Raw genomic sequence first — 22,896 nt, 5'->3', positions numbered from 1 at the left:
TTACACTTAATTGCTACCTTTCGCTTCGCTAAGCAGAGGTTCGGCTGAACGCAGCCAATCAACATGCTTGAAAAGTTCATCACACGACAAATGAAATTAGCCTTTAGGATTCATGGCCCATTTTAATCAAAAAATTCTAATTCTTAGAACTAGTTAAGAGATAATAAGTAAGTTTACCGAGGTAAAATCGAGATTAAGTAAAATTAACAATTAAATTAAAATTTCTTTTTATATTTTAGCAGTAATTCGGTTGAGGCCTTGAGGGAAATCTCCGATTGTCCGATTCACGAGTACTCCGAAAGAGGTCTTGAGAGGTCTTCAATCCAACATGGAGAACCGTTCGATATCGAAGAAAAGGAAGGTTAGTGATTTTCAAGAGTTTCTAATAAATGTAAAAGCGTATAATAAATATAATATGTAGAAATGCGCTCGTTGCGACGCTGCGAAACTTTTGGAATAATATCTTCTGTCGAAAATTAAGTGGCTGCTGTAATCGTGAATCGTGATGCTTTCAGCGTCGTTCTCATTTATACACGTGCATCTTACGACTCCACATGTCTCGTTACAAAATTAAAGTATATTTAAAATATATAAAATTTAGCGAGATCGCTGCATTTTGATGTTTTCTGCCACGTCCGTTTATTCTGTACTCGATGGGTGATTGTTTCATTAAATGTAAATTTCGAATTTAAGTTTATACACGATAAATTATATATAATGATTAAATTAAAGACAAGTCAGATTTGGCGTTTATTTTTTTCTTCTTATACTTTCAGTTTGTGGGAGACGGTGTCTTCAGGGCCGAGCTGAACGAGTTTCTGACTCGTGAACTCGCCGAGGATGGCTATTCGGGCGTGGAGGTCCGCGTCACGCCGAACCGGACGGAAATCATCTTACTGGCCACCCACACGCAGAGCGTGCTCGGCGAGAAGGGACGCAGGATCAGGGAGCTTACCTCCGTAGTGCAAAAACGTTTCAACTTCAAAGAACCGCAGAATGTCGAGTTGTACGCTGAGAAGGTTGCCACGCGCGGCTTGTGCGCCATTGCGCAGGCAGAATCTCTTCGGTACAAACTGATCGGTGGCCTCGCTGTGCGAAGGTAAGTCAGAGAGTTTTTTCACGCACATTTTGTCAAACCTAATCCATATCTTTTAATATTTCCATCAGGGCGTGTTATGGTGTCCTGCGTTTCATCATGGAGTCAGGCGCTAAAGGCTGCGAGGTGGTTGTCAGTGGCAAACTGCGTGGTCAGAGAGCGAAGTCGATGAAGTTCGTCGACGGTCTCATGATACACTCGGGCGAGCCGACTAACGAGTACGTGAACTCTGCCACCCGGCACGTGCTCCTTCGGCAAGGTATGATTGCATTTTGCCGTGGTCATTTCTTTACGTGATAACATGTGTTCGTGAAAATGTTGGATGTCCAATTTATGACATAATCAAAAGTTTATATTTTATAAAAAAATATATATATTTCTTTATTTTTCATAAATTTTATTAATCTATTATATAAATATATGTCTATATTGTATTTTATTTGATATATTTTAGGGGTATTGGGAATCAAGGTGAAGATTATGCTTCCTTGGGACCCGAACGGCAAGAGCGGGCCGAAGAAACCTCTTCCGGATTACGTATCCATCGTGGAACCGAAAGAAGAAGTACCCCCGACCGTTCCGAGTTCCGAGGTTAAACCGGTTAAAGATATACCTCAACCCACTCCTCTCGTCGTGTAACTTTCGTTTGAAATACATTTAAAAAGAAAATATTAAAAAGAAGGTTCGAAACATGTGTGTTTTACTTTTTACTATCAAAAATTAGGATGTTTTTAGTCTAAAGGGTTCGCCGACTATATCTTAGGACGGTTCAACATATCTTCATTTATAAGATGTTTCTAACGTTAAAATTATCCTGACTTATCCTTTTAAGCATGATTAATATGAAATATTCAAATTTAATTAGAAGTTACATTAGTGGACAATTAATCAAATTATCAGACCTTGAAAATGGCGGTTCGATCATTTCTGATCATTTCGTAATATGGTGCCTCCATAGATGATCCATGGGGTTTCTCGCGACGTAATCGTCGGGATGAAATTCCCCTAGAGACGCCGCAGTGTTTTCAATCGCGGCAATTACCACGGAATGTGGTAGCCCGGCTGCTTGGAGCCGGACGGAGGGGGTGGGAATAATAAAACGTTAGAGGCGTGTCGGCGTCCGTTTTTTTATACGCGTGCGACGCTGTGCGACTCCGAGAGTCCCGGGTTTTGCCGAATTGCTCCAGGTACCGGTCTCCTACCCATTGGCGGACCCCCAGTTCCCCCCCCACCCGCCTGGTGCTCATCGCCTCGACCGGACCGCGGAATGTCAAGGGTGCACGTGACCGCGACGCCGCCGCCGCGACGCCGCGAGAATGCCGTGGACGCACGGCGATAGCGTTCATTCCGTTCATAGCGTATCCTGACGAAGCGGTGTGGACGTAAACGTAAACGTCGGGAACCGAAACGTCGCGATACATGTGCCCGTCGTTTGTCCGCGCGCGAGGGTGGGTATGCTCTTATGGGGTAGCGAGCGGGCGGTAGCCTTTGTCGTGGAATGGAGACGGAGAGCGTAAAGTCCGGGGCTAGCGAGCATAGCCATAGCCACCACAGCAGGAGCTCCCAGAAGCATCATCGGTCCCACAGCTCGAAGCAGCATCACAGGCAGCATTCTCACCGCACCGCTAGGTACGCTCGACTATTGACAGTAAATTTAGACATCACTTTAAACTGACATCCTTATTTCGCAAGTATTTTCGCCGTTGACTTTCTCACATGGCTCTGCTGAGAACAAGGGAGTTTCTCTATTAATTTTACTATTAATGTACGTCTCTCTCTGTTGCGCAATTGTACATACAACTAAAATTAGCGAGTTGTTCCATCGATGCTAAAAAAATTCAATTGCCAACGAATCTCTTGTGATTGATTTATTTTTTAAATTAATCTTCCATGATCTTCTGTGCCAGGAGCAATCGTAGTCAAAAGAAGGAGAGACCGAATTTGGACACTAGCGAAATGGCACCGTTTCAAACGACGGTGAACGTGCGGGGAGACAGCGTGGACAATTTGGGCCAGGAGGTGATCGAGGTGCAGATACTGCCGCAGGATGAGAACTGGGGAGAGAACACCACGGCCGTCACCGGCAATACCTCAGACAGGTCGGAATCGACCGAGGACGTGAGCCACTGGCCGAATGAGACCGACGGCACGTTCGGTTCTGGCTGCAATCGCTACGTCGGTCCGATCGTAGCGACGATACTCGGGATAAGCGCCTTCCTTAGTCCTATAGCCATGGTTATCTTGCCTAAAGTGGGATTCTTCCCCGACTCGTCGACGGTACTGACGATGCAGCAGAAATTGCATCTACTGTCGTGCAACGCCGAGTGCAAGGGCGAGCTGCTAGGATTGGCCTTCAAACTGGTGCTACTGGTTATCGGTAGCTGGGCAGTATTCCTGCGTCCGCGAACCGCTACCATGCCGCGCATATTTTTATTCAAGGCGGGAGTGCTGCTACTCACCACACTGTGCATTTGTACTTATTGGCTTTTTTACGTTGTACAGGTAAATAATCATGGATGTGATTCGCGCAGCTGTAACTTTGCGATTGTATTATATGTATATCGTTATTGAAATGCCTGATGTACTTTCCAGGTCACCGAGAGTGCTAAGACTGTTGCCAATGGCGAAATAACAGAGTACAAAAGTTTAGTAAATTACGCAGGTACCCTTGCCAATACGCTCCTGTTCATACACTACACCGCAGTGCTCCTTATCGAAGTTCGTCATCTACAGCCTACGTTTTATATTAAGGTACGTAAATGTTCTTCGTATCGCTAATGACAACTGATCGTAACATGCATTTTAAATTACACGAGTCGTTTTATATTTTTGTTTGCAGGTCGTTAGATCACCAGACGGTGAATCGAGATCTTACGCGATCGGCCAGTTATCGATACAGAGAGCAGCCGTGTGGGTTCTAGAAAAATACTACACAGAGTTTCCGATTTACAATCCGTACTTGGAAAGATTGCCGGTCTCGAAGTCAGGCAGGAAGCAGTCGAGTTTCAAGTTCTACGAGGTCGACGGCGGAGTGACCGGCGGTATGCAGTCGCGCGGTGGTAGCGGGGACCGAGCGGTCCTGGCAGCGCAGGCGCGTCGTCGCGACTCGAGTCACAACGAGCGCTTCTACGAGGAGCACGATTACGAGCGACGAGTGCGAAAACGCCGCGCGAGACTTGTCACCGCCGCCGAGGAGGCATTCGCGCATATCAAACGTTTGCATTCCGAGGTAGATTCCACGCCGAACCCCGGGCCGATGGATCCTATGGAAGCCGCACAGGCGGTGTTTCCCTCTATGGCGAGAGCTTTACAGAAGTACTTGAGAATTACTCGGCAACAGCCGCGTCATTCGGTAGAATCTATTTTGAACCGTCTCGCCCGGTGTTTGGCTCAAGACGCGGCGCCGCGCGCCTTCTTGGAACCGTTCTTCGCTGCGAGCCCGGTGCTGTCGAACGAGAAAGAGAGACAAAAGCGATCGCATCATTGGGCCTTGGTGTGCGAAGGGGAGCTACCCTCACGCCCGATTGCTAACGGTTGTGAGTTTCAGTTGAGACAGGGCGAAGTGGCGCTTTTGTGTACGGCGCATAGATTACCGCACTTTAATCTCACCGAACAATTGGCACATCCCAAATCGAACAAATTCCTTCTGCGATTAAACTCGGAAACCTCTGTTTAAGATACTTGATAAAGTTCGGTGATAAGATTCAGATATTTATCTTCAGGGCAGCGATCATGTCTAACTTGTCCCCTAGGGCGAAAACGTGAAAAGTTTTACGTGATCGATCCCCTGATGTTTATGAAGTTAAATGAAACTATTCCAAATATCCCAAAATGAGTATGCTTGAAAAGATTTTTAGCACAAATGATGTTTTAGTCGAGATGATGTTTAATATAAAATACTTCCTGTGACGAGAGAGAGAGAATACTGTTAGAAGCTTTATTTTGCGCTGAAAACATGATGTGATAGATATTATCTTGCTTCGCGCGGAAAGCATTTTTTAAATATTATTTCAATTAAATCTTATTTGTGCCAAAAATTCTTCCAAATCTTCATAAGACCGAAGGCTAAGTCTCTCTTTTTAGAATATTATCTAAAACTTATATTCTAAAACATGGCCTGTTATGCAACAGTATAATAGTATTTAGACGTTCTAACGTAATAGACTGAGAAGCACTGAGAGAAGCACAGCAGTTAGGAAAATAATTTGCCATTGCTTTCTTGACAACATTTATGACATTATTTTCTCTCTTTGAGAAAGAACCACAATGACATTAATAAGTGATCTATACTTCTGAACATACCTTTGAGTAATTATTACGAAGTAATAATTAGTTTGTATTATAAAATACTCAGTTCATTTTTTATCTTTAAGACATGCGCACGCGGCACACGCGTACGTATATTTATTTATTCTATCATATTGCATATCATGAATTGTATATATGTACACCTTAAATATATCTAACAGGATTTTTAATGTGTATATATACACGTACTTATTTTGAGGCAAAATGTAGGCTAATTTAAAAACAGTGATTCGCCTAAATGGTCAATCATACGATAAGTGTCGGATCCATTCGGATTCATAATATAATTATTTATCGTTTTTTTTTAATACGTATTTTATTTTTACGTATTCCTGAGTAAGTGTACGTGTTAAATTTCTTTTTTCTTATTACATATACACATTTTTATTCTCAAAAATGATATTGGTACATTATCAATCCAGGGAAAGCAAAGTAATAAACCAAATAAACGATGTTCATTCTGTTTTAGATCAAGAACGAACAGAATATTTTTTTTCATCTATTGCATTGTAAATGTATTTTAGTTAACACAAATCCAGTAGGTGATGGATGAGGATTTGAATACGAACGATTAAATAATCGTATTGATATCTATGTTAATTAATACGCATTCCTAAGTTTGTAAACCGTATTTGTAGTATCGTGCTTACACGAAGGAGATATGGCTTTAAATATATAAAATTCATACGTATGTGTTCATACGCTTATGCGCACATATAGCAGCACACACACGATTCATATATTTCATTGTTAAGGGAAAAATGTGAAACTCATATCTTGGTATCCTGTGTTTTGCAATGTAACGGTACGCACAGTAAATATACTCGACATTTATATAGCCTTTTGTACTTTAACGTTTTTTAATATTATTTTTATTTTGATATAGTGTTTATTAAGTACACACGAGTGGTGAATGAATTACTAGATGATAGAAAATTCCAATACAATTCTCTGTTAAGTTTGTCCACCTCAATTTTCATTATACTTGAACATTTCTGCGTTGTGATTAGATAAGAATTATGCTTTATTGATAACTTATATATCTGCATACATGCTGCATGCGATTAAATTGTCCTCTTTTTTTATTTACTCTTAAATGTTTGTTAATAACAATCATAATACAGATAAAGCATTGTGAATATTTTACGGGGAAAATTTGAAAATAATTTTGTATACTAGTCAACGTTTCTTTATGTTTAATTGAAATTTTCCGTCTTCCTACAAAATCTGTAATCACTGGAATGATTATTAAGCACAAACATTTACGAGTAAATTATGAAAATTAAAGTACTTTTAAACACGAGTGATTAAATACGTGGATTATACGTAATAATATAATTTAATAATTAAATCTCACTAATTACATATCTCTTGGCGCGTATCTCTAAGCAGATTTAAGCGCATTCTTCCGTATTATTTGATAGCAGAGAACAAATTTGCGTATCTTGTAATATGTGTATAGCAAACAGAAATTCCATGATTGGATTATATGTATATATTCATGCAAATCTCTTATCATTGGATAAACATCGGATAGATGATAGCTTGAATCACAAGCCTAATGGGAGAAGCGAGATTTTTATATCGAGATAACTAATATTGTTGAATTTCTTTATCGCATTCCGAGATTATAGGTCTTCATCATCATAATTAATAAGAAATTGGAATTAATAAGAAATGTAAATGCGTATGTTTCCTATGAGGACATGAGCTTTCCAAGAAAGCGTACAGTTTATAATAAGCACACGTATCTTTATGCTTGTATAATTTGTTCACTGTATTGTACGCTTTGCTACATTTGTAAATCATATAAGATAAAAGTAAATAGAAAACACCTTCGGAATTTTTTAGACTGCGCTTAATCGACGAACCTTGACTTAAAAAACATTGAGATCAAAGAAACCGACAGCAATTTCTTTATAACTTGGAATTATTATGAGTATACTCGTATGTATTTTTTCCACCGAGCTTTTGCTATGGGTGTCTTTTTTTTATTTATGTGTGCTCGTGATGACTGTGTACTATTTGAAAGATGAAATATACATTTGATGTATAAAATAAAGTCTTCTCTTTTTCCTTTCTTATAAAAACTTCTTCCTTGATATGAAAAAATTTGTTTGAAAAAATTGTTACGAATCCTCAAGCTTCTAATAGGTATTAGATATTATAGCGAACAATAAGTTAAGTTAATGATAAAAAATATTTAGGAAATAAAATTTATTTGAAAAATATATTAAAGAATTATGGTAAAGAATTAGTACGTATGCTCAAAACACATGATGATAAAATCTTAAAAAAATAATTTTGAGATGGAATTTCTGGGCTTTAAAAATTAATTATAAAAAACATGTCTAAAATAAAAAGTAAAGTAAGAACCAGAAAAGATAAAGATTGTAACATTTACAAAAAAATATAACAAATTAGAAAGTATAACATGCATAAATTGAAATAAATATGCGTTGAAATAAAATTTGTTTAGGGAAAAATCCAAATTTTACTTAACTTAACCGAGGGAGATGCGGATAAAGGTTTTATTTACGTGTACATAATATTTATCACAAATATAAGAAAATCGTCAAAGATATAATATTTGGACAAGCGTTTCACATATAATATGTTTCGTGTACAAAATTCTTGAACGTATCATTCATGTGAGATAGCGTGGTGATGTTGATGTCTTATCATATCACTAACCATAATCTTTTCATGACTATATTAAGGTTCCTGGGCCTGGGTAATCACCGCAGCCATATTGAATTCTTGCAATCGAGGCGAGAAATAACACATTTTTTTATCTTACGTTTTATTCCGAAATAAAAAGACATTTCAATAAAAAATCACAATAGATCGTTTCAGAACACTTCTAATATTGACCGGAAACTATCCTTTTCCCTCGACAATAAACAAACAGCCATAAAACAAAATCTAAACATACGGAAAGCAAGCCGTTTGACGACTATCGAAAGAGTCTCCACTTGTTCTTCCCGCATATGTACTTCTTGCAAATCTTACTTCTCGGTCAATTTTACGAGTTTCGCGAATACGTTAAACGTTATAGCACAAGTACAGAGCAAATAATAAAGAAATTAAACGCAGGTCAAAATAGGTTGTCAACATGTCACAAAGGACATAATTTTCCATTGGAGAGAGTTCTTATCTTTCTTTTACCGCGACGCACGGTACGTCGCCACCGTCAGCGCGGAGTTCTCGTTCTCGGCTTAGGGACCAGGAGCCTTAACAATACTTCACACAAGGTGCTTTCCTGAGAAGGAAGTTCTTCGGTCTTCATCGGAATCGTGTTGTACAATTTTGGTGAAAAAGTGTCGTCGAAGCTTATAACACCATGCGGACATATTGTTTTTTTATGTAAGATATGAGATTTTATTTTATATTTTTATTAAATTATTAGATATGTTCTTTGTAACTATGTTATGTTATACATTGTGCAAAAGAATTAGATATAATAAAATTAAATGATGCACGGAGAGAATTTTCTCCTAAAATTTATCCTGAAATCATGGTAGTTATGGGACAACATGCACCACCAAGAATTTTATGCGAGTTATTCTGATTAATATCTATCATAATAAAAAATATTAATATTTATTACATTAAAATATAAAATATGTTGATTAATTTTACTAAAATATATCTAGGAAATTTCAATAATCTTTCAAAATTTACCAATCTGCTTAATAATTTTTATCACGTTGTTTGTAAAATGTCTTTTGTATATATATTTTAAAAATTTTTTGGTCGCCAAGTTGTCCCAAGTTTGTAGTAAGTTTAAGGGTAAAATATAAACAAAAAATTCTTTTTGTGTGAAGAAGAAAGAGGGAAAGATAAAACGTTCAGTTACAAAAACCATACGCACGTCCTGATAACAATAGATAATAATCATCTATTATTACCGGTCAATTGTTTTCTTTTGTTTCTTAAAAAAATTTTACAGATCTTTCTTGGTAGCTGCAACGTGTTCGCAAGTAGCGTTCGCGGCTCCGACAAATAATTACGATATACACCGGGATTACAAATTATGCACCACGCAAGATTGCGTGAACGAAGGTATTTCAATTCTCATATTATCTTATTACTTCATAGATTATTCCGCGTTTCTAAATAATTTTTATCGTTTTTGCGATGTATCATCACATAAAGTCATCTTTATTACTTTTTATAGCGTCGAGGATCTCAGGCTATATCGACCGCACGGTTGATCCTTGCGACAATTTTTACAAATTCGCTTGTGGCGGATATATAAAAAATAATCCAGCAGATATGTCATATCTGAATAGCCCTTTGTCGATTCTCGCCCAGAAAACTTTAGAGAAACTTAAAGGTACGATACTGTTTAATTGCAAATTATTGGAGATACTAAATATTGACGGTGTTGCACAAATCAAAATGTTTTAATTATTAAAATTTTTACATGCTGAAATTTTTTCAAACTCACGATCGTTCTCTTATCGTCTGCAGAGATTTTAGAAGATGCTCCCAAATTGGACGACACGCTTTCCTTGGAAAAAGCGAGGAAGCTATACAACATGTGCATGGATACCGGTACGTACGCTGGGAAAAAAAAAACAGATTAATTAAAACAAGTATCTTCCAAATTTGAAATTCAGGAGAAAGAGAAAAATAACTGTTCCTTTGGCTTTCAGAGGAACTCAGGAAGATCGGAATCAGTGCCCTTAGAGAAGTTGTGCGGAAAAATGGCGGGTGGCCAATGACTATGTCCCCTAGGGAACGGAAAGAATATAATAGAACGTGGCAAGAAGTTAGCGACATTTTGCAGAATAACATGTTCGACAATGGCCTTTATAGGATATCGGTGGGGGTAAATTACAAAGAGTCCGATACCAACATCATTGGCGTACGTGTATTATTGATGCTCTAAATTTTAAATTTATACTCCGAATATGTTGCTGTTATATTACAAAATCCTAAGCGAACATACCCCTTTATAATAATAAATGTTTTCGTTTGTCGTAAGAAAAAGAATCGAGAGAACAAAGAAGCTAATTACGAGCTAATAAAGAAGCTATAGTCTTACGTAGAATAAATGTTTTTCAGATCCTTGTACCTGACTTCTATGTCTCGCGCCACATCCTGATCAACTTCGAAGCGCACCCGCTACCGTTTCTCTTTCCGGGGAAGACGTTCAACAAGTCCTACATCGAGACAGTTGCGGATATGTTTGTGGAGGACAGTGGCGCGTATGTCGAGAAGGATGCAATCAGTCAGGAAGCGCTTGACGTCGTGAATTTCGAGATTGAACTGGCTAAGGTTACTACTGAAATCACCAATGTATATTGAAATTCGAATTTTTAGATTTATCTTGTTTCGGAATTGCAACGATGAGCTTCCAAACCTTTATTTCTAAGATTATCCTTTTTCAAGATTTACTTTTTGATTTATTTATTTTTTTCACTATTTTTATATCTCTAGAAATATCTTTAACGATTTATAAAATTAACTTGCGTTTTATTTTAACAGAATCTATTTAATTTAATTTAATTTATTATTTTTCCATTTTATTTAAAAATTTGCAGTTGATTTCCGAAAATAGTAGATCTAGAGATATTGACAAAATCACCAACTCGATAACGATCGAAAAATTACAACAGGCATATGATGCGCAACGTCCTGAAAAAGCCAAGGTCAGTTAGAACTCAATCTATTTAATATTTATTATGCAAATTATATACTATTTACATCATTTAACTTGCATTTATGTTTTTACATCACAGATAAACTGGTTTTATCGTATTTCAAAACTGTTCGCGCCAGAAGGAATTACGATCAATTCATCTGAGAAGCTTATCGTTCACAAGTATCTCACCTCTCTGGTTCCTTTACTGGAGCGTACGCCCAGTCGTACAATCAGTAAGATTTCGAAATATTTTATTGCAACCGTGTACAAAAAGATATCACGAATTTTTGGATAAAATAATTCTACCTTTACGCAATCTGATTGCAGTAAATTACATGCAATGGAACCTTATCAGAACTCTGTTACCTTATATTCAGTTCAAAAACAAGATCCCTAAATCCTCAAGGTACAATTTTTACTATATACTTATATCAACTTGATAAATAAATTTAAAAAGCAAGAATAATAAATTAATAATTACCGGAGATTTTGCATCATTACTCGCTCAAAATATGATAAGATAATAATAGAAAATAAAATATATAACCACTGATTTGTATGATTGAACTATATCAGCGTAAAGTTTAAAATTCTATAATTTTTAGAGACGAAATTATATTAAATAATTAAATGTTACATTTGATTATTTATCTGTAGTTAGAAACTGCTTTTAACTAAATGTTTACCCTTTCTTCTTCAATCTATGCTGCTACTACATGTAATTCTCCCTTAATTAGAGGAACCGTAAATAAAACCGATGTTAATTAAGTGAACTTTGTTAAGGTGGCAGAGGTGCTTGCTGATGGATACTAACTTACATACGGCAATCTCACAGGAGTATGCCAAAAGACACGTGCAGCTCGAAAATAAAGAAGATGTGAGTACATTAATGCAAATAAGAAACATAAATATGAATAAAACTTATCGATGAATAGAACTTGATGTAACTGTCGAATAATACCGAATTAAATCTGAATTGTCTGAATTAAATTATTTATTTTAGATCAGCGATATGATCACGGACATTGCAAATGTCGTTCGCGGCCAAATTACAGCAACCACTTGGATGGACGAGCCTACGAAGAAGGCATCTCTCGAGAAATTAAACAGCATGAGAAAACAAATTCTCCTCCCCAATTGGTTCAGCAACGAAGCTATTGATAAATATTACGATGGCGTAAGTACGCTAGTGATAATATTTTATAACTGCGTAAGCAGTGAAAAAGAAAACACACGTTTTCTTTTCGATAATTTTTCATATATATAAAATTGTTCTAACTACTACAAGAGTACGTCATTCTCTCTCTGAATAATTTTATTGTAGAAATTTTAATTTAGAGTTTATCATAACATATATTAAGAAAAAATTATGCGCGTCTGTTTCAGTTAGCTGTCACTTCGGAATATCTCCAGAGTGCGATAAATGTGTATAAATTCAATTTCAAGAAAGTTTTACGCAAACTGCGAAAACCTGTTGACAAAGACGAGTAAGGATTCCACAATTTTTTTTCAATAATTATAATTTAATATATACTATCTATACTTATACATTACTACAAAACGTAAAACAATTGCGATAAAACAAAATATGAAATTAAAATTATAACTCTATTTTTTGATAGGTGGCTTATGGAACCGACGTCTGTAAACGCTTATTATCATCTAACTAACAATGGAATTGGTAAATCTTAGAATATTTGTATTTGTTTTTTAGAATTTTAATAATCCGAATTGTATTGTTAACTTGTCTTTTTCTTTAGTTATTCCTGCTGCAATAACGCAAAGTCCCGTATACGACAAAAACCGTCCTGCGTAAGTATTTAATGTGAACGATGTGCATGATGTGATCTAATTCAGGGATGCATAAATTTATATAATTATATGGTATCTATTGTTTTAAGAATTAATAGTTCCATTGAAATTGGTTCTATACATTATATTACGTTCTATATCGTATTACTTTAAAAAAGGAAGTCTATTGAATATTTAATTGTAAATCATTTCTCTTGCAATTTTTTAATTTATGTAATTGTTTAGATTTCCCTTCTAATTTATATGTATAATTTTTTATCAGATTCATGAACTACGGAACACTAGGAGTTTTCGTCGGGCACGAAATAAATCACGGCTTCGATAATTTGGGTAATTTTTAGTTGATATTTTTGACGAAATATCAACTAAAAATTAAATGTAATATCGTATGTATAATATATATTGTTTTGCAGGTCGTAAGTACGATAAAAACGGTAATGCCGTAGAGTGGTGGACGCAAGAAACTATCAATAAATACGAGGAATTAGCACAATGTTTTGTCGAGCAATATAACAGTTATTTGGTACCAGGCTTAAAACAATCGAAAATTTACGTAAGTAGTGGTGTATAACAAGGAAATTTTAATTTTTTATTGAACATCCAAACGACATAATTAAATTATATCTTTTTTTATATATAATTCATTATATTATATTTTATATGATATATTATAAATTTTGTCAGAAGCTTAAATTTAGGCTTTGATTTTTCAATTACTTTCAATATCTTTTAATGCTTCGTAAATTTTCGAATGTTTGAAAATTTTAAATTTTGCCATTAAAATCTTCTTTGTTCTTGGCCACACTAATTTCACTTTAAACGTTGGAATTTCGCAGGTAAATGGACGATTATCGCTAGGAGAAAACATCGGTGATTCCGCTGGCCTCGTAGCTGCGTACAAAGCGTACAAGAACAGAAAAGCAAGATTGAACGAGCCTGAATTGCGATTGCAGGGATTGGAGGACTACAGCGACGATCAGTTATTCTTTATGAGTTTCACACAGGTATAAGTGTCGCAACGTGAAAATCTCGCGTAAAAAAAATCTTTCTACAGACGATCAATAGAAATCGAGAAAGTCAGTGTTATCAACGACTTAATTCTTTTTTCAGTTGTTCTGCGAAAGTGCCATGCCACAGCATATACTCCAGCAAATGATGCAGCTAGACGTGCATCCCATGCCAGAAACGAGAATACGAGGCAGTTACTCGAATTTCCCCGAATTCTCCAAGGTTTATAATTGCTCGGCAGAAAAGAGAATGAATCCGGAGAAAAAGTGTGCTCTCTGGTAACAAGCAGATAGATGATCGACAAATAGATCTGTATGCTTTTAAGATGTAATTCAGTAATGAATTACGATCGCTCAAATAGATTAAATATAAGTCTTGAATTCTATTGCGTCGTGTCTAGCTTTGATTTCTTTATTTTTTAATTAATGTTTGTTTGTAATGTTAATGTAATGTTAATTAAGTAATGTGAAAAAAAATTTAATTGATCTGGTACTAGTATCGAGGAAAAGGTATAAGCAATATTAAAGGCCATCCTGCTTGTACCGAATATCATTGCGATTAAATGCATAGATTTGGACTAATTATATAATCGTAGATTCGTCATCCCAATAAAAAAAATTTCTGACTCACCAACCCGATGTGCAACAGGCGGAGTTACGCAGCCGCGTAGCTACGATGATACTGTAACATACAAACATAAGATTTGAAAAGGAAGTGCTCAAAATAATCAACATTTTAAAAGATAATTCTTAATTCATTATATTGGTCCCCAAGTCATCTCTCAATAAAATATTTTAAATAATTTCTCTGTCTTTAATTACTTTTAACTTATCGAAATGAACCAATTCGAATAAATGGAAACAAATTATTAATTTTATGGAGCTAAGAAATGATACTTACCTCAAGGTTGCTCCGCCGGTGCTCGATGTCTCTCCCAGGCCTCCTCCTCCTCTCAGACTGCATGCCGAGATTATATGTCTTCATCATCGTAATGGGATTAATAAGAAATATAAAAGCGTGTGTTTCCTATGAGGACTTGAGCTTTCCAAGAAAGCGTGCAGTTTATAATAAGCACACGTATCTTTATGCTTGTATAATTTGTTCACCGTATTGTACGCTTTGCTACATTTGTAAATCATATAAGATAAAAGTAAATAGAAAACACCTTTGGAATTTTTTAGACTGCGCTTGTTCGACGAACCTTGACTTAAAAAACATTGAGATCAAGGAAACCGAGAGCAATTTCTTTATAACTTGGAATTATTATGAGTACTCGTATATGTATTTTTTCCACCGAGCTTTTGCTATGGGTGTTTTTTTTTATTTATGTGTGCTCGTAATGACTGTGTACTATTTGAAAGATGAACTATACATTTGATGTATAAAATCTTCTTTTTTTCCTTTTTTATAAAGACTTCTTCCTTGATGTAAAAAAATTTGTTCGAAAAAATTGTTACGAATCCTCAAGCTTAGTATTAGATATTATAGCGAACAATAAGTTAAATTAATAATAAAAAATATTTAGGAAATAAAATTTATTTGAAAAATATATTAAAGAATTATGGTAAAGAATTAGTACGTATGCTTAAAACACATGATGATAAAATATTAAAAAGATAATTTTGAGATGGATTTTCTGGGCTTTAAAAATTAATTATAAAAAATATGTCTAAAATAAAAAGTAATATAAGAAATAGAAAAGATAAAGATTGTAACACATTTACAATAAAATATAACCAATTAAAAAGTATAACATAAATAAATTGAAATAAATATGCGTTGAAATAAAATTTGTTTAGGGAAAAATCCAAAATGCGATTTTACTTAACTTAACCGAGGGAGATGCGGATAAAAATTTTCTTTACGTGTACATAATATTTATCACAAATATAAAAAAATCGTCAAAGGTATATAATATTTGGACAAGCGTTTCACATATATATGTTTTGTGTACAAAATTCTTGAACGTATCATTCATGTGAGATAGCGTAATGATGTTGATGTCTTATCATATCACTAGCCATAATCTTTCCATGACTATATTAAGGCATCTGGGTAGTCACCGCAGCCATATGAAATTCTTGCTATCGAGGCGAGAAATAACACCCCATTTTGTCCTACGCTTTATTCCGAAATAAAAAGACATTTCAATAAAAAATCACTATAGATCGTTTCAGAACACTTTTAAAATTGACCGGAATCTATCATTTTTTCTCGACAATAAACAAACAGCCATAAAACGAAGCCTAAACGTACTGAAAACAAGCCGTTTGACGACTATCGAAAGGAGTGGAGAATGTTTCTTCCGTATATGTACTTCTTGCAAATCTTACTTCTCGGTCAATTTTACGAGTTTCACGAATACGTTAAACGTTATAGCACAAATACAGAGCAAATAATAAAGAAATTAAACGCAGGTCAAAATAGGTTGTCAACATGTCACAAAGAACAGAATTTTTCATTGAAAAAAGGTTCTTATCTTATTTTTACCGCGACGGTACGTCGCCAGTCGCCACCGTCAGCGCGGAGTTCTCGGCTCAGGGACCAGGAGCCTTAACAAGACTTCACACAAGGTGCTTTCCTGAGAAAGAAGTTCTTCGGTCTTCATCGGAATCGTGTTGTACAATTTCGGTGAAAAAGTGTCGTCGAAGCTTATAATACCATGCGGACATATCGCCCCTTTATGTAAGATGAGATTTTATTTTTAATATATTTTTATTAAATTATTAGACATGTTCTTTGTAACTATGTTATGTTATACTTTGTGCAAAAGAATTACACATATAATTAAATGATGCACGGAGAGAATTTTTTTTTTAATTTACCCTGAAATCATGGTAGTTATAGGACAACATGCACCACCAAGAATTTTATGCGAGCTATTCTGATTAATATATATCATAATAAAGAATATTAATATCTATTATATTAAAATATAAAATATGTTTGATTAACTTTACTAAAATATATCTACGCAATAATTTTTTAAAATTTACCAATCTGCTTGGTAACTTTTATCACGTTGTTTGTAAAATGACTTTTGTATATTTTAAAAATTTTTTGGTTGCCAAGTTGTCCTAAGTTTGTAATGAGTTTAAGGGTAAAATACATATAACAAAAAATTTTCTTCGTGTGATGGAGAAGAAAGAAAGAAAGATAAAAGATTCAGCTACAAAGACCATACGCACCATCCTGATAACAATAGATGATAATCACTTATTATTACCAGCTAATTATCTTTTTTTGTTAAAAAAATTTTACAGAGCTCTCTTGGTAGCCGCAACGTGTTCGCAAATAGCGTTCGCGGCTCCGAAGAGTAATTACGATACACACCGGAATTATAAATTGTGCACCACGCAAAATTGCGTGAACGAAGGTATTTCAATTCTCATATTATCTTATTACTTCATAGATTATTCCGCGTTTATAAATTATTTTTATCGCTTTTACGGTATATCATCACATAACGTCATCTTTATTACTTTTTATAGCGTTGAGGATCTCAGGCTATATCGACCGCACGGTTGATCCTTGCGATAATTTTTACAAATTCGCTTGTGGCGGATGGGTAAAAAATAATCCGGCAAATATGTCATATCCAGAAATTAGCTCTGTGTTAGGTCGGTCGAGTCTCACCCAGAAAACTTTAGAGAAACTTAAAGGTACGATATCGTTTAACTGCAATTTACTGGAGATACTAATATTAACGGTGTTGCATAAATCAAAATGTTTTAATTATTAAAATTCTTACATGCTGCAATTTTTACAAACTCGCGATCATTCCCTTACCATCTGCAGAGATTTTAGAAGATGCTCCCAAATTGGACGACACGCTTTCCTTGGAAAAAGCGAGGAAGCTATACAACATGTGCATGGATACCGGTACGTACGCTGGGAAAAAAAAAACAGATTAATTAAAACAAGTATCTTCCAAATTTGAAATTCAGGAGAAAGAGAAAAATAACTGTTCCTTTGGCTTTCAGAGGAACTCAAGAAGATCGGAATCAGTGCCCTTAGAGAAGTTGTGCGGAAGAATGGCGGGTGGCCAATGACTATGTCCCCTGGGGAGTGGGAACGGAAAGAATATAATAGAACGTGGCAACAAGTTAGCGACATTTTGCAGAATAACGTGTTCGACAATGGCCTTTATAGGATATCGATCACGGAAGATAACAAAGAGTCCGATATCAACATTATTATTGCCGTACGTGTATTATTGATGCTCTAAATTTTAAATTTATACCCCGAATATGTCGGGGAATGTTATATTACAATATCCTATGCGAACATACCCTTTTATAATAATAAATGTTTTCGTTTGTCGTAAGAAAAAGAATCGAGAGAACATTACGAGCTAATAAAGAAGCTATAGTCTTACGTAGAATAAATGTTTTTCAGATCGTTGTACCTAACTCCTATGTCTCACGCCACATCCTGATCAGGTTCGAAAAAGATTCGCTTTTCCTTGAGAAAAAGATGTCCTACAAGTCCTACATCGAGACAGTTGCGAATATGTTTGTGGAGGACAGTGGCGCGTATGTCGAGAAGGATGCAATCAGTCAGGAAGCGCTTGACGTCGTGAATTTCGAGATTGAACTGGCTAAGGTTACTACTGAAATCACCAATGTATTTAAAATTCGAATTTTTAGATTTATTTTGTTTCGGAATTGCAACGATGAGCTTCCAAACCTTTCTTTTTAAGATTATCTTCTTTCAGGATTTACTCTTTGATTTATTTATTTTTTTCACTATTTTTATATCGCTAGAAATATCTTTAACGATTTGTAAAATTAACTTGCGTTTTATTTTAACATAATCTATTTTAGCCGAATCTATTTTAATCAGTTTAATACAGAGACGCCAAAAGTCGATTGTAGTAAATTATTTTTCCATTTTATTTAAACATTTGCAGCTAACTATTGACAAAATCAACAACTCGTTAACTATCGAAGAATTGCAACAGGCATATGATGCGCAACGTCCTGAAAAGAGCAAGGTCGGTTAGAACTCAATCTATATATATTTGTTATGCAAATTATATACTATTTACATCATTTAACTTGCATTTATGTTTTTACATTACAGATAAACTGGTTTTATCGTATTCAAAGACTATTCGCGCCGGAAGGAATTAAGATCAATTCATCTGAGAAGCTTATCGTTCCCAAGTTTCTCACCTCTCTGGTTCCTTTACTGGAGCGTACGCCCAGTCGTACAATCAGTAAGATTTTCGAAATAATTTATTGCAACCGTGTACAAAAAAATATCAAGAGTTTTTGAATAAAAAAATTATACCTTTACGCAATCTGATTGCAGTAAATTACATGCAATGGAACCTTATCAGAGCTCTGTTACCTTATACCGAACGTACGGAAAAAATCGCTGTTCAACTTGCCGTTGACTTCAAAAACAAGATTCCGGAATTCTCAAGGTACAATTTTTACTATATACTTATACCAGCTTGATAAATAAATTTAAAAGGCTAGAATAATAAGTTAATAATTACCGGAGATTTTGCATCATTACTCGCTCAAAATATGATAAGATAATAATAGACAATCGAATATGTAGCCACTGATTTGTATAATTAAACATAATATCAGCGTAAAGTTTAAAATTCTATAATTTTTAGAGACGAAATTATATTAAATATGTTACATTTGATCATTTATCTGTAGTTAGAAACTGCTTTTAACTAAATGTTTACCCTCTCTTCTTCAATCTATGCTGCTTACATGTAATTCTCTCTTAATTAGAGGAACCGTAAATAAAACCGATGTTAATTAAGTGAATCTTATTAAGGTGGAAGAGGTGCTTGCAGAAGGATGCCAACTTACATACGGCAATCTCACAGGAGTATGCCAAGAGACACGTGCAGCTCGAAAATAAACAAGACGTAAGTACATTAATACGAATAAGAAACAAAAATAGGAATAAAACTGATCGATGAATAGAACTTAATGTAACTGTCGAATAATACCGAATTAAATCTGAATTATCTGAATTACATTATTTACTTTAGATCAGCGATATGATCACGGACATTGCAAATGTCGTTCGCGGTCAAATTAGAGCATCCACTTGGATGGACGAACCTACGAAGGAGGCTTCTCTCGAGAAATTAAAAAGCATGGGAAAACAAATTCTACTCCCCAATTGGTTCAGCAACGAAGCTATTGATAAATATTACAATGGCGTAAGTACGTTAGTGATAATATTTTATAAGTACGTAAGCAGTGGATAAGAAAACACACATTTTCTTTTCGATAATTTTTCATATAAAATTGTTCTAACTACTACAAGTACGTCATTTTTTCTCTGAATAATTTTATTGTAAAAACTTTAATTTAGATTTTATCATAGCGTATATTAAGAAAAAATTATGCGCGTCTGTTTCAGTTAGCTGTCACTTCGGAATATCTCCAAAGTGTGATAAATGTATTTAGATTCAAATTCAAGAAAATTTTAGGCAAACTGCGAAAACCTGTCGACAACAGCGAGTAAGGATTCCACAATTTTTCTTCAATAATTATAATATAATATATACTATATATACTTAAAACGTAAAACAGTTGCGATAAAACAATATATGAAGTTAAGATTATAACTTTATTTTTTAATAGACTAGACACTACAGACGCGCGCTACGCGCGCGCTATTTATCTTTAACATTTCACTATTAACCCTATTATACACAACTGTCAAAATATACAATGACAGCTGCAAATGAAGTAAGCGCAGCAAGGAAACCAATCGGCATCGCGGAAAAGCGGCAACAATAAACTTCACATCTCCTTTTTAGAAAAGGATGGCTTGTGGAACCGACGAGTGTAAACGCTTATTATTATCCAACTAGCAATGAAATTGGTAAATCTTAGAATATTTGTTTTTTTTTTTTTTAGAATTTTGATTATCCGAATTGTATTGTTAACTTGTTTTTTTTTTTTTTTTTAGTTATTCCTGCTGCAGTAACGCAAAGTCCCGTATACGACAAAAACCGTCCTGCGTAAGTATTTAATGTGAACGATGTGCATGATGTGATCTAATTCAGGGATGCATAAATTTATATAATTATATAGTATCTATTGTTTTAAGAATTAATAGTTCCATTGAAATAGGTTCTATACATTATATTACGTTCTATATCGTATTACTTTAAAAAAGGAATTCTATTGAATATTTTATTGTACCTAAATCATTTCTCTTGCAATTTTTTAATTTATGTAATTGTTTAGATTTCCTTTCTAATTTATATGTATAATTTTTTATCAGATTCATGAACTACGGAGCACTAGGAGTTTTCGTCGGGCACGAAATAAATCATGGTTTCGATAATTTGGGTAATTTTTAGTTGACATTTTTGCCGAAATATCATGTAATATTGTATGTATAATATATATTGTTTTACAGGTCGTAAGTACGATAAAAACGGTAATGCCGTAAAGTGGTGGACGCAAGAAACTATCAATAAATACGAGGAATTAGTACAATGCTTTGTCGATCAGTATAACAGTTATTTGGTACCAGGCTTGGAACAATCGAAAATTTACGTAAGTAGTGGTGTATAACAAGAAAATTTTAATTTTTTATTGAACATTTAAAAGACATAATCAAATTATATCTTTCTTTTTATAATTCATTATATTATATTTTATATGATGTATTATAAATTTTGTCAAAAACTTAAATTTTTTGGCCTTGATTTTTCAATTATTTTCAATATCCTTTAACGCTTTGTAAATTTTCGAATGTTTGAAATTCTTTGAATTTTGCATTTAAAGTCTTTTCTGTTTTTGGCCACATTAATTTATCTTTAAACGTTGGAATTTTGCAGGTGAATGGACGATTATCGCTAGGAGAAAACATCGCTGATTCCGCTGGCCTCGTAGCTGCGTATAAAGCGTACAAGAACAGAAAGGCAAGATTGAACGAGCCTGAATTGCGATTGCAGGGATTGGAGGACTACAGCGATGATCAGTTATTCTTTATGGGTTACACGCAGGTATAAGTGTCGCAACGTGAAAATCTCGCGTAAAAAAAATCTTTTTACAGACGATCAATAGAAATCGAGAAAGTCAGTGTTATCAACGACTTAATTCTTTTTTCAGTTGTTCTGCGAAAGTGCCACGCCACAGCAAATACGCCAGAAAGAATTGCTCCAGCTAGACGTGCATCCCATCCCAGAAGCGAGAATACGAGGCAGTTACTCGAATTTCCCCGAATTCTCCAGGGCTTATAATTGTTCGGCAGGAAAGGGAATGAATCCGGAGAAAAAGTGTGCTCTGTGGTAACAAGCAGATATTAGCATTTATTAGCACTGTAATGTTGTGTCGTAATATGTAGACACGATCGTGTAACAAAATATTCGCATAAATATATTTATACCATGTATACGATGCTCGTTTGTTTTATTCGCGTCAAGTAATCTGATTCTCTCATTGTATTAGCGTATCTCGTATCATCCTTATCTTATTGAACAAAAATACTGACGCTATCCCGAGAGGTAAGAATTATTATTCTACGTGAGATCGCGAAGATCAAGTGTTTAAAAATATGATTTATCTATATAAATAAGACTTGTTAATTATTTAATGAGATTCCGTTATATTTAACGATAAAACAGAATTTAATAACAGATCGCGTCAGTCAAGTAAAATTAAGGTAATTGTGAATACGATAAGAAAATACCGCTTTTGCTCATCATATAATAAATATAGATATACATCCTGTTTACATTTAGAATTTTATACGTTCTTAAATATTTTTTTAATAGCAATTTATAGAAATGTCATTTTATTCCGAAAATATTGTATATTCCAGAAAATTTGATATTAGACATTCGACGAAAGAAGTAATATTATTCGCTACGAGTCCAAACATTCGATCGTCTGTCTTAAATTCATGCGAGATTCTTTAATTAATCACACTTGAGGAAAGACTCGAATTAGAATAGCGTCAGATGAATTATTTAAAATCGCGCATTAATATACCAACACAATTATTACGATGGAAAAATTAA

The 22,896-nt window shown here is 34.7% G+C and overlaps 4 protein-coding genes across 4 annotated transcripts; all 4 read left to right on the top strand.

Moving 5' to 3' along the window:
* Positions 1–257: 257 nt before the first annotated feature.
* LOC112456939 (40S ribosomal protein S3-A-like) lies at positions 258–1,788 on the top strand. Its single transcript, XM_025019758.1, has 4 exons — positions 258–361; positions 777–1,099; positions 1,168–1,355; positions 1,551–1,788. Exons 1-4 carry the CDS (start codon positions 329–331, stop codon positions 1,733–1,735), a joined length of 729 nt encoding a protein of 242 aa, XP_024875526.1. The 5' UTR covers positions 258–328; the 3' UTR covers positions 1,736–1,788.
* Positions 1,789–2,040: 252 nt separating this feature from the next.
* On the top strand, positions 2,041–7,446 carry LOC112456942 (vang-like protein 2). Its single transcript, XM_025019761.1, has 4 exons — positions 2,041–2,725; positions 3,004–3,598; positions 3,689–3,847; positions 3,936–7,446. Exons 1-4 carry the CDS (start codon positions 2,595–2,597, stop codon positions 4,770–4,772), a joined length of 1,722 nt encoding a protein of 573 aa, XP_024875529.1. The 5' UTR covers positions 2,041–2,594; the 3' UTR covers positions 4,773–7,446.
* Positions 7,447–9,682: 2,236 nt separating this feature from the next.
* On the top strand, positions 9,683–12,873 carry LOC112456941 (endothelin-converting enzyme 2-like). Its single transcript, XM_025019760.1, has 12 exons — positions 9,683–9,743; positions 9,881–9,964; positions 10,066–10,277; positions 10,478–10,711; positions 10,957–11,064; positions 11,155–11,290; positions 11,385–11,463; positions 11,841–11,934; positions 12,061–12,234; positions 12,444–12,544; positions 12,680–12,738; positions 12,818–12,873. Exons 1-12 carry the CDS (start codon positions 9,683–9,685, stop codon positions 12,871–12,873), a joined length of 1,398 nt encoding a protein of 465 aa, XP_024875528.1.
* Positions 12,874–13,235: 362 nt separating this feature from the next.
* Positions 13,236–22,233, top strand: LOC112456940 (endothelin-converting enzyme homolog). The gene is made up of 20 exons (XM_025019759.1): positions 13,236–13,422; positions 13,706–13,873; positions 13,980–14,143; positions 17,141–17,253; positions 17,369–17,539; positions 17,676–17,759; positions 17,861–18,081; positions 18,276–18,503; positions 18,790–18,873; positions 18,963–19,098; positions 19,194–19,308; positions 19,680–19,773; positions 19,900–20,073; positions 20,277–20,377; positions 20,680–20,744; positions 20,832–20,883; positions 21,150–21,217; positions 21,288–21,427; positions 21,712–21,879; positions 21,986–22,233. The coding sequence occupies exons 1-20, from the start codon at positions 13,258–13,260 to the stop codon at positions 22,166–22,168; spliced, it is 2,694 nt and encodes an 897-aa protein (XP_024875527.1). The 5' UTR covers positions 13,236–13,257; the 3' UTR covers positions 22,169–22,233.
* The last annotated feature ends 663 nt before the right edge of the window (positions 22,234–22,896 follow it).

Source organism: Temnothorax curvispinosus, unplaced genomic scaffold (assembly GCF_003070985.1).
Source record: "Temnothorax curvispinosus isolate PA1 unplaced genomic scaffold, ASM307098v1 QBEX01007312.1, whole genome shotgun sequence".
NCBI classification, from domain to species: Eukaryota; Metazoa; Arthropoda; class Insecta; order Hymenoptera; family Formicidae; genus Temnothorax; species Temnothorax curvispinosus.
This window is presented reverse-complemented; position numbering and strand designations above follow the sequence as displayed.

What these genes read in the sequence shown, in the direction of transcription:
- LOC112456939 (XM_025019758.1), top strand. Translation starts at nt 329, where the DNA reads ATGGAGAACCGTTCGATATCGAAGAAAAGGAAG. An exon ending in GGTGGCCTCGCTGTGCGAAG is followed by an intron (nt 1,100 to 1,167) that starts GTAAGTCAGAGA and finishes TATTTCCATCAG; the next exon opens with GGCGTGTTATGGTGTCCTGC. An exon ending in GCACGTGCTCCTTCGGCAAG is followed by an intron (nt 1,356 to 1,550) that starts GTATGATTGCAT and finishes GATATATTTTAG; the next exon opens with GGGTATTGGGAATCAAGGTG.
- LOC112456942 (XM_025019761.1), top strand. Translation starts at nt 2,595, where the DNA reads ATGGAGACGGAGAGCGTAAAGTCCGGGGCTAGCGAGCATAGCCATAGC. An exon ending in GGCTTTTTTACGTTGTACAG is followed by an intron (nt 3,599 to 3,688) that starts GTAAATAATCAT and finishes TGTACTTTCCAG; the next exon opens with GTCACCGAGAGTGCTAAGAC. An exon ending in AGCCTACGTTTTATATTAAG is followed by an intron (nt 3,848 to 3,935) that starts GTACGTAAATGT and finishes TTTTGTTTGCAG; the next exon opens with GTCGTTAGATCACCAGACGG.
- LOC112456941 (XM_025019760.1), top strand. Translation starts at nt 9,683, where the DNA reads ATGTCATATCTGAATAGCCCTTTGTCGATTCTCGCCCAGAAAACTTTA. An exon ending in TACGCCCAGTCGTACAATCA is followed by an intron (nt 11,291 to 11,384) that starts GTAAGATTTCGA and finishes ATCTGATTGCAG; the next exon opens with TAAATTACATGCAATGGAAC. An exon ending in AGCTCGAAAATAAAGAAGAT is followed by an intron (nt 11,935 to 12,060) that starts GTGAGTACATTA and finishes TATTTATTTTAG; the next exon opens with ATCAGCGATATGATCACGGA.
- LOC112456940 (XM_025019759.1), top strand. Translation starts at nt 13,258, where the DNA reads ATGTATAATATATATTGTTTTGCAGGTCGTAAGTACGATAAAAACGGT. An exon ending in TAAAACAATCGAAAATTTAC is followed by an intron (nt 13,423 to 13,705) that starts GTAAGTAGTGGT and finishes GGAATTTCGCAG; the next exon opens with GTAAATGGACGATTATCGCT. An exon ending in AGAATGAATCCGGAGAAAAA is followed by an intron (nt 14,144 to 17,140) that starts GTGTGCTCTCTG and finishes AAAATTTTACAG; the next exon opens with AGCTCTCTTGGTAGCCGCAA.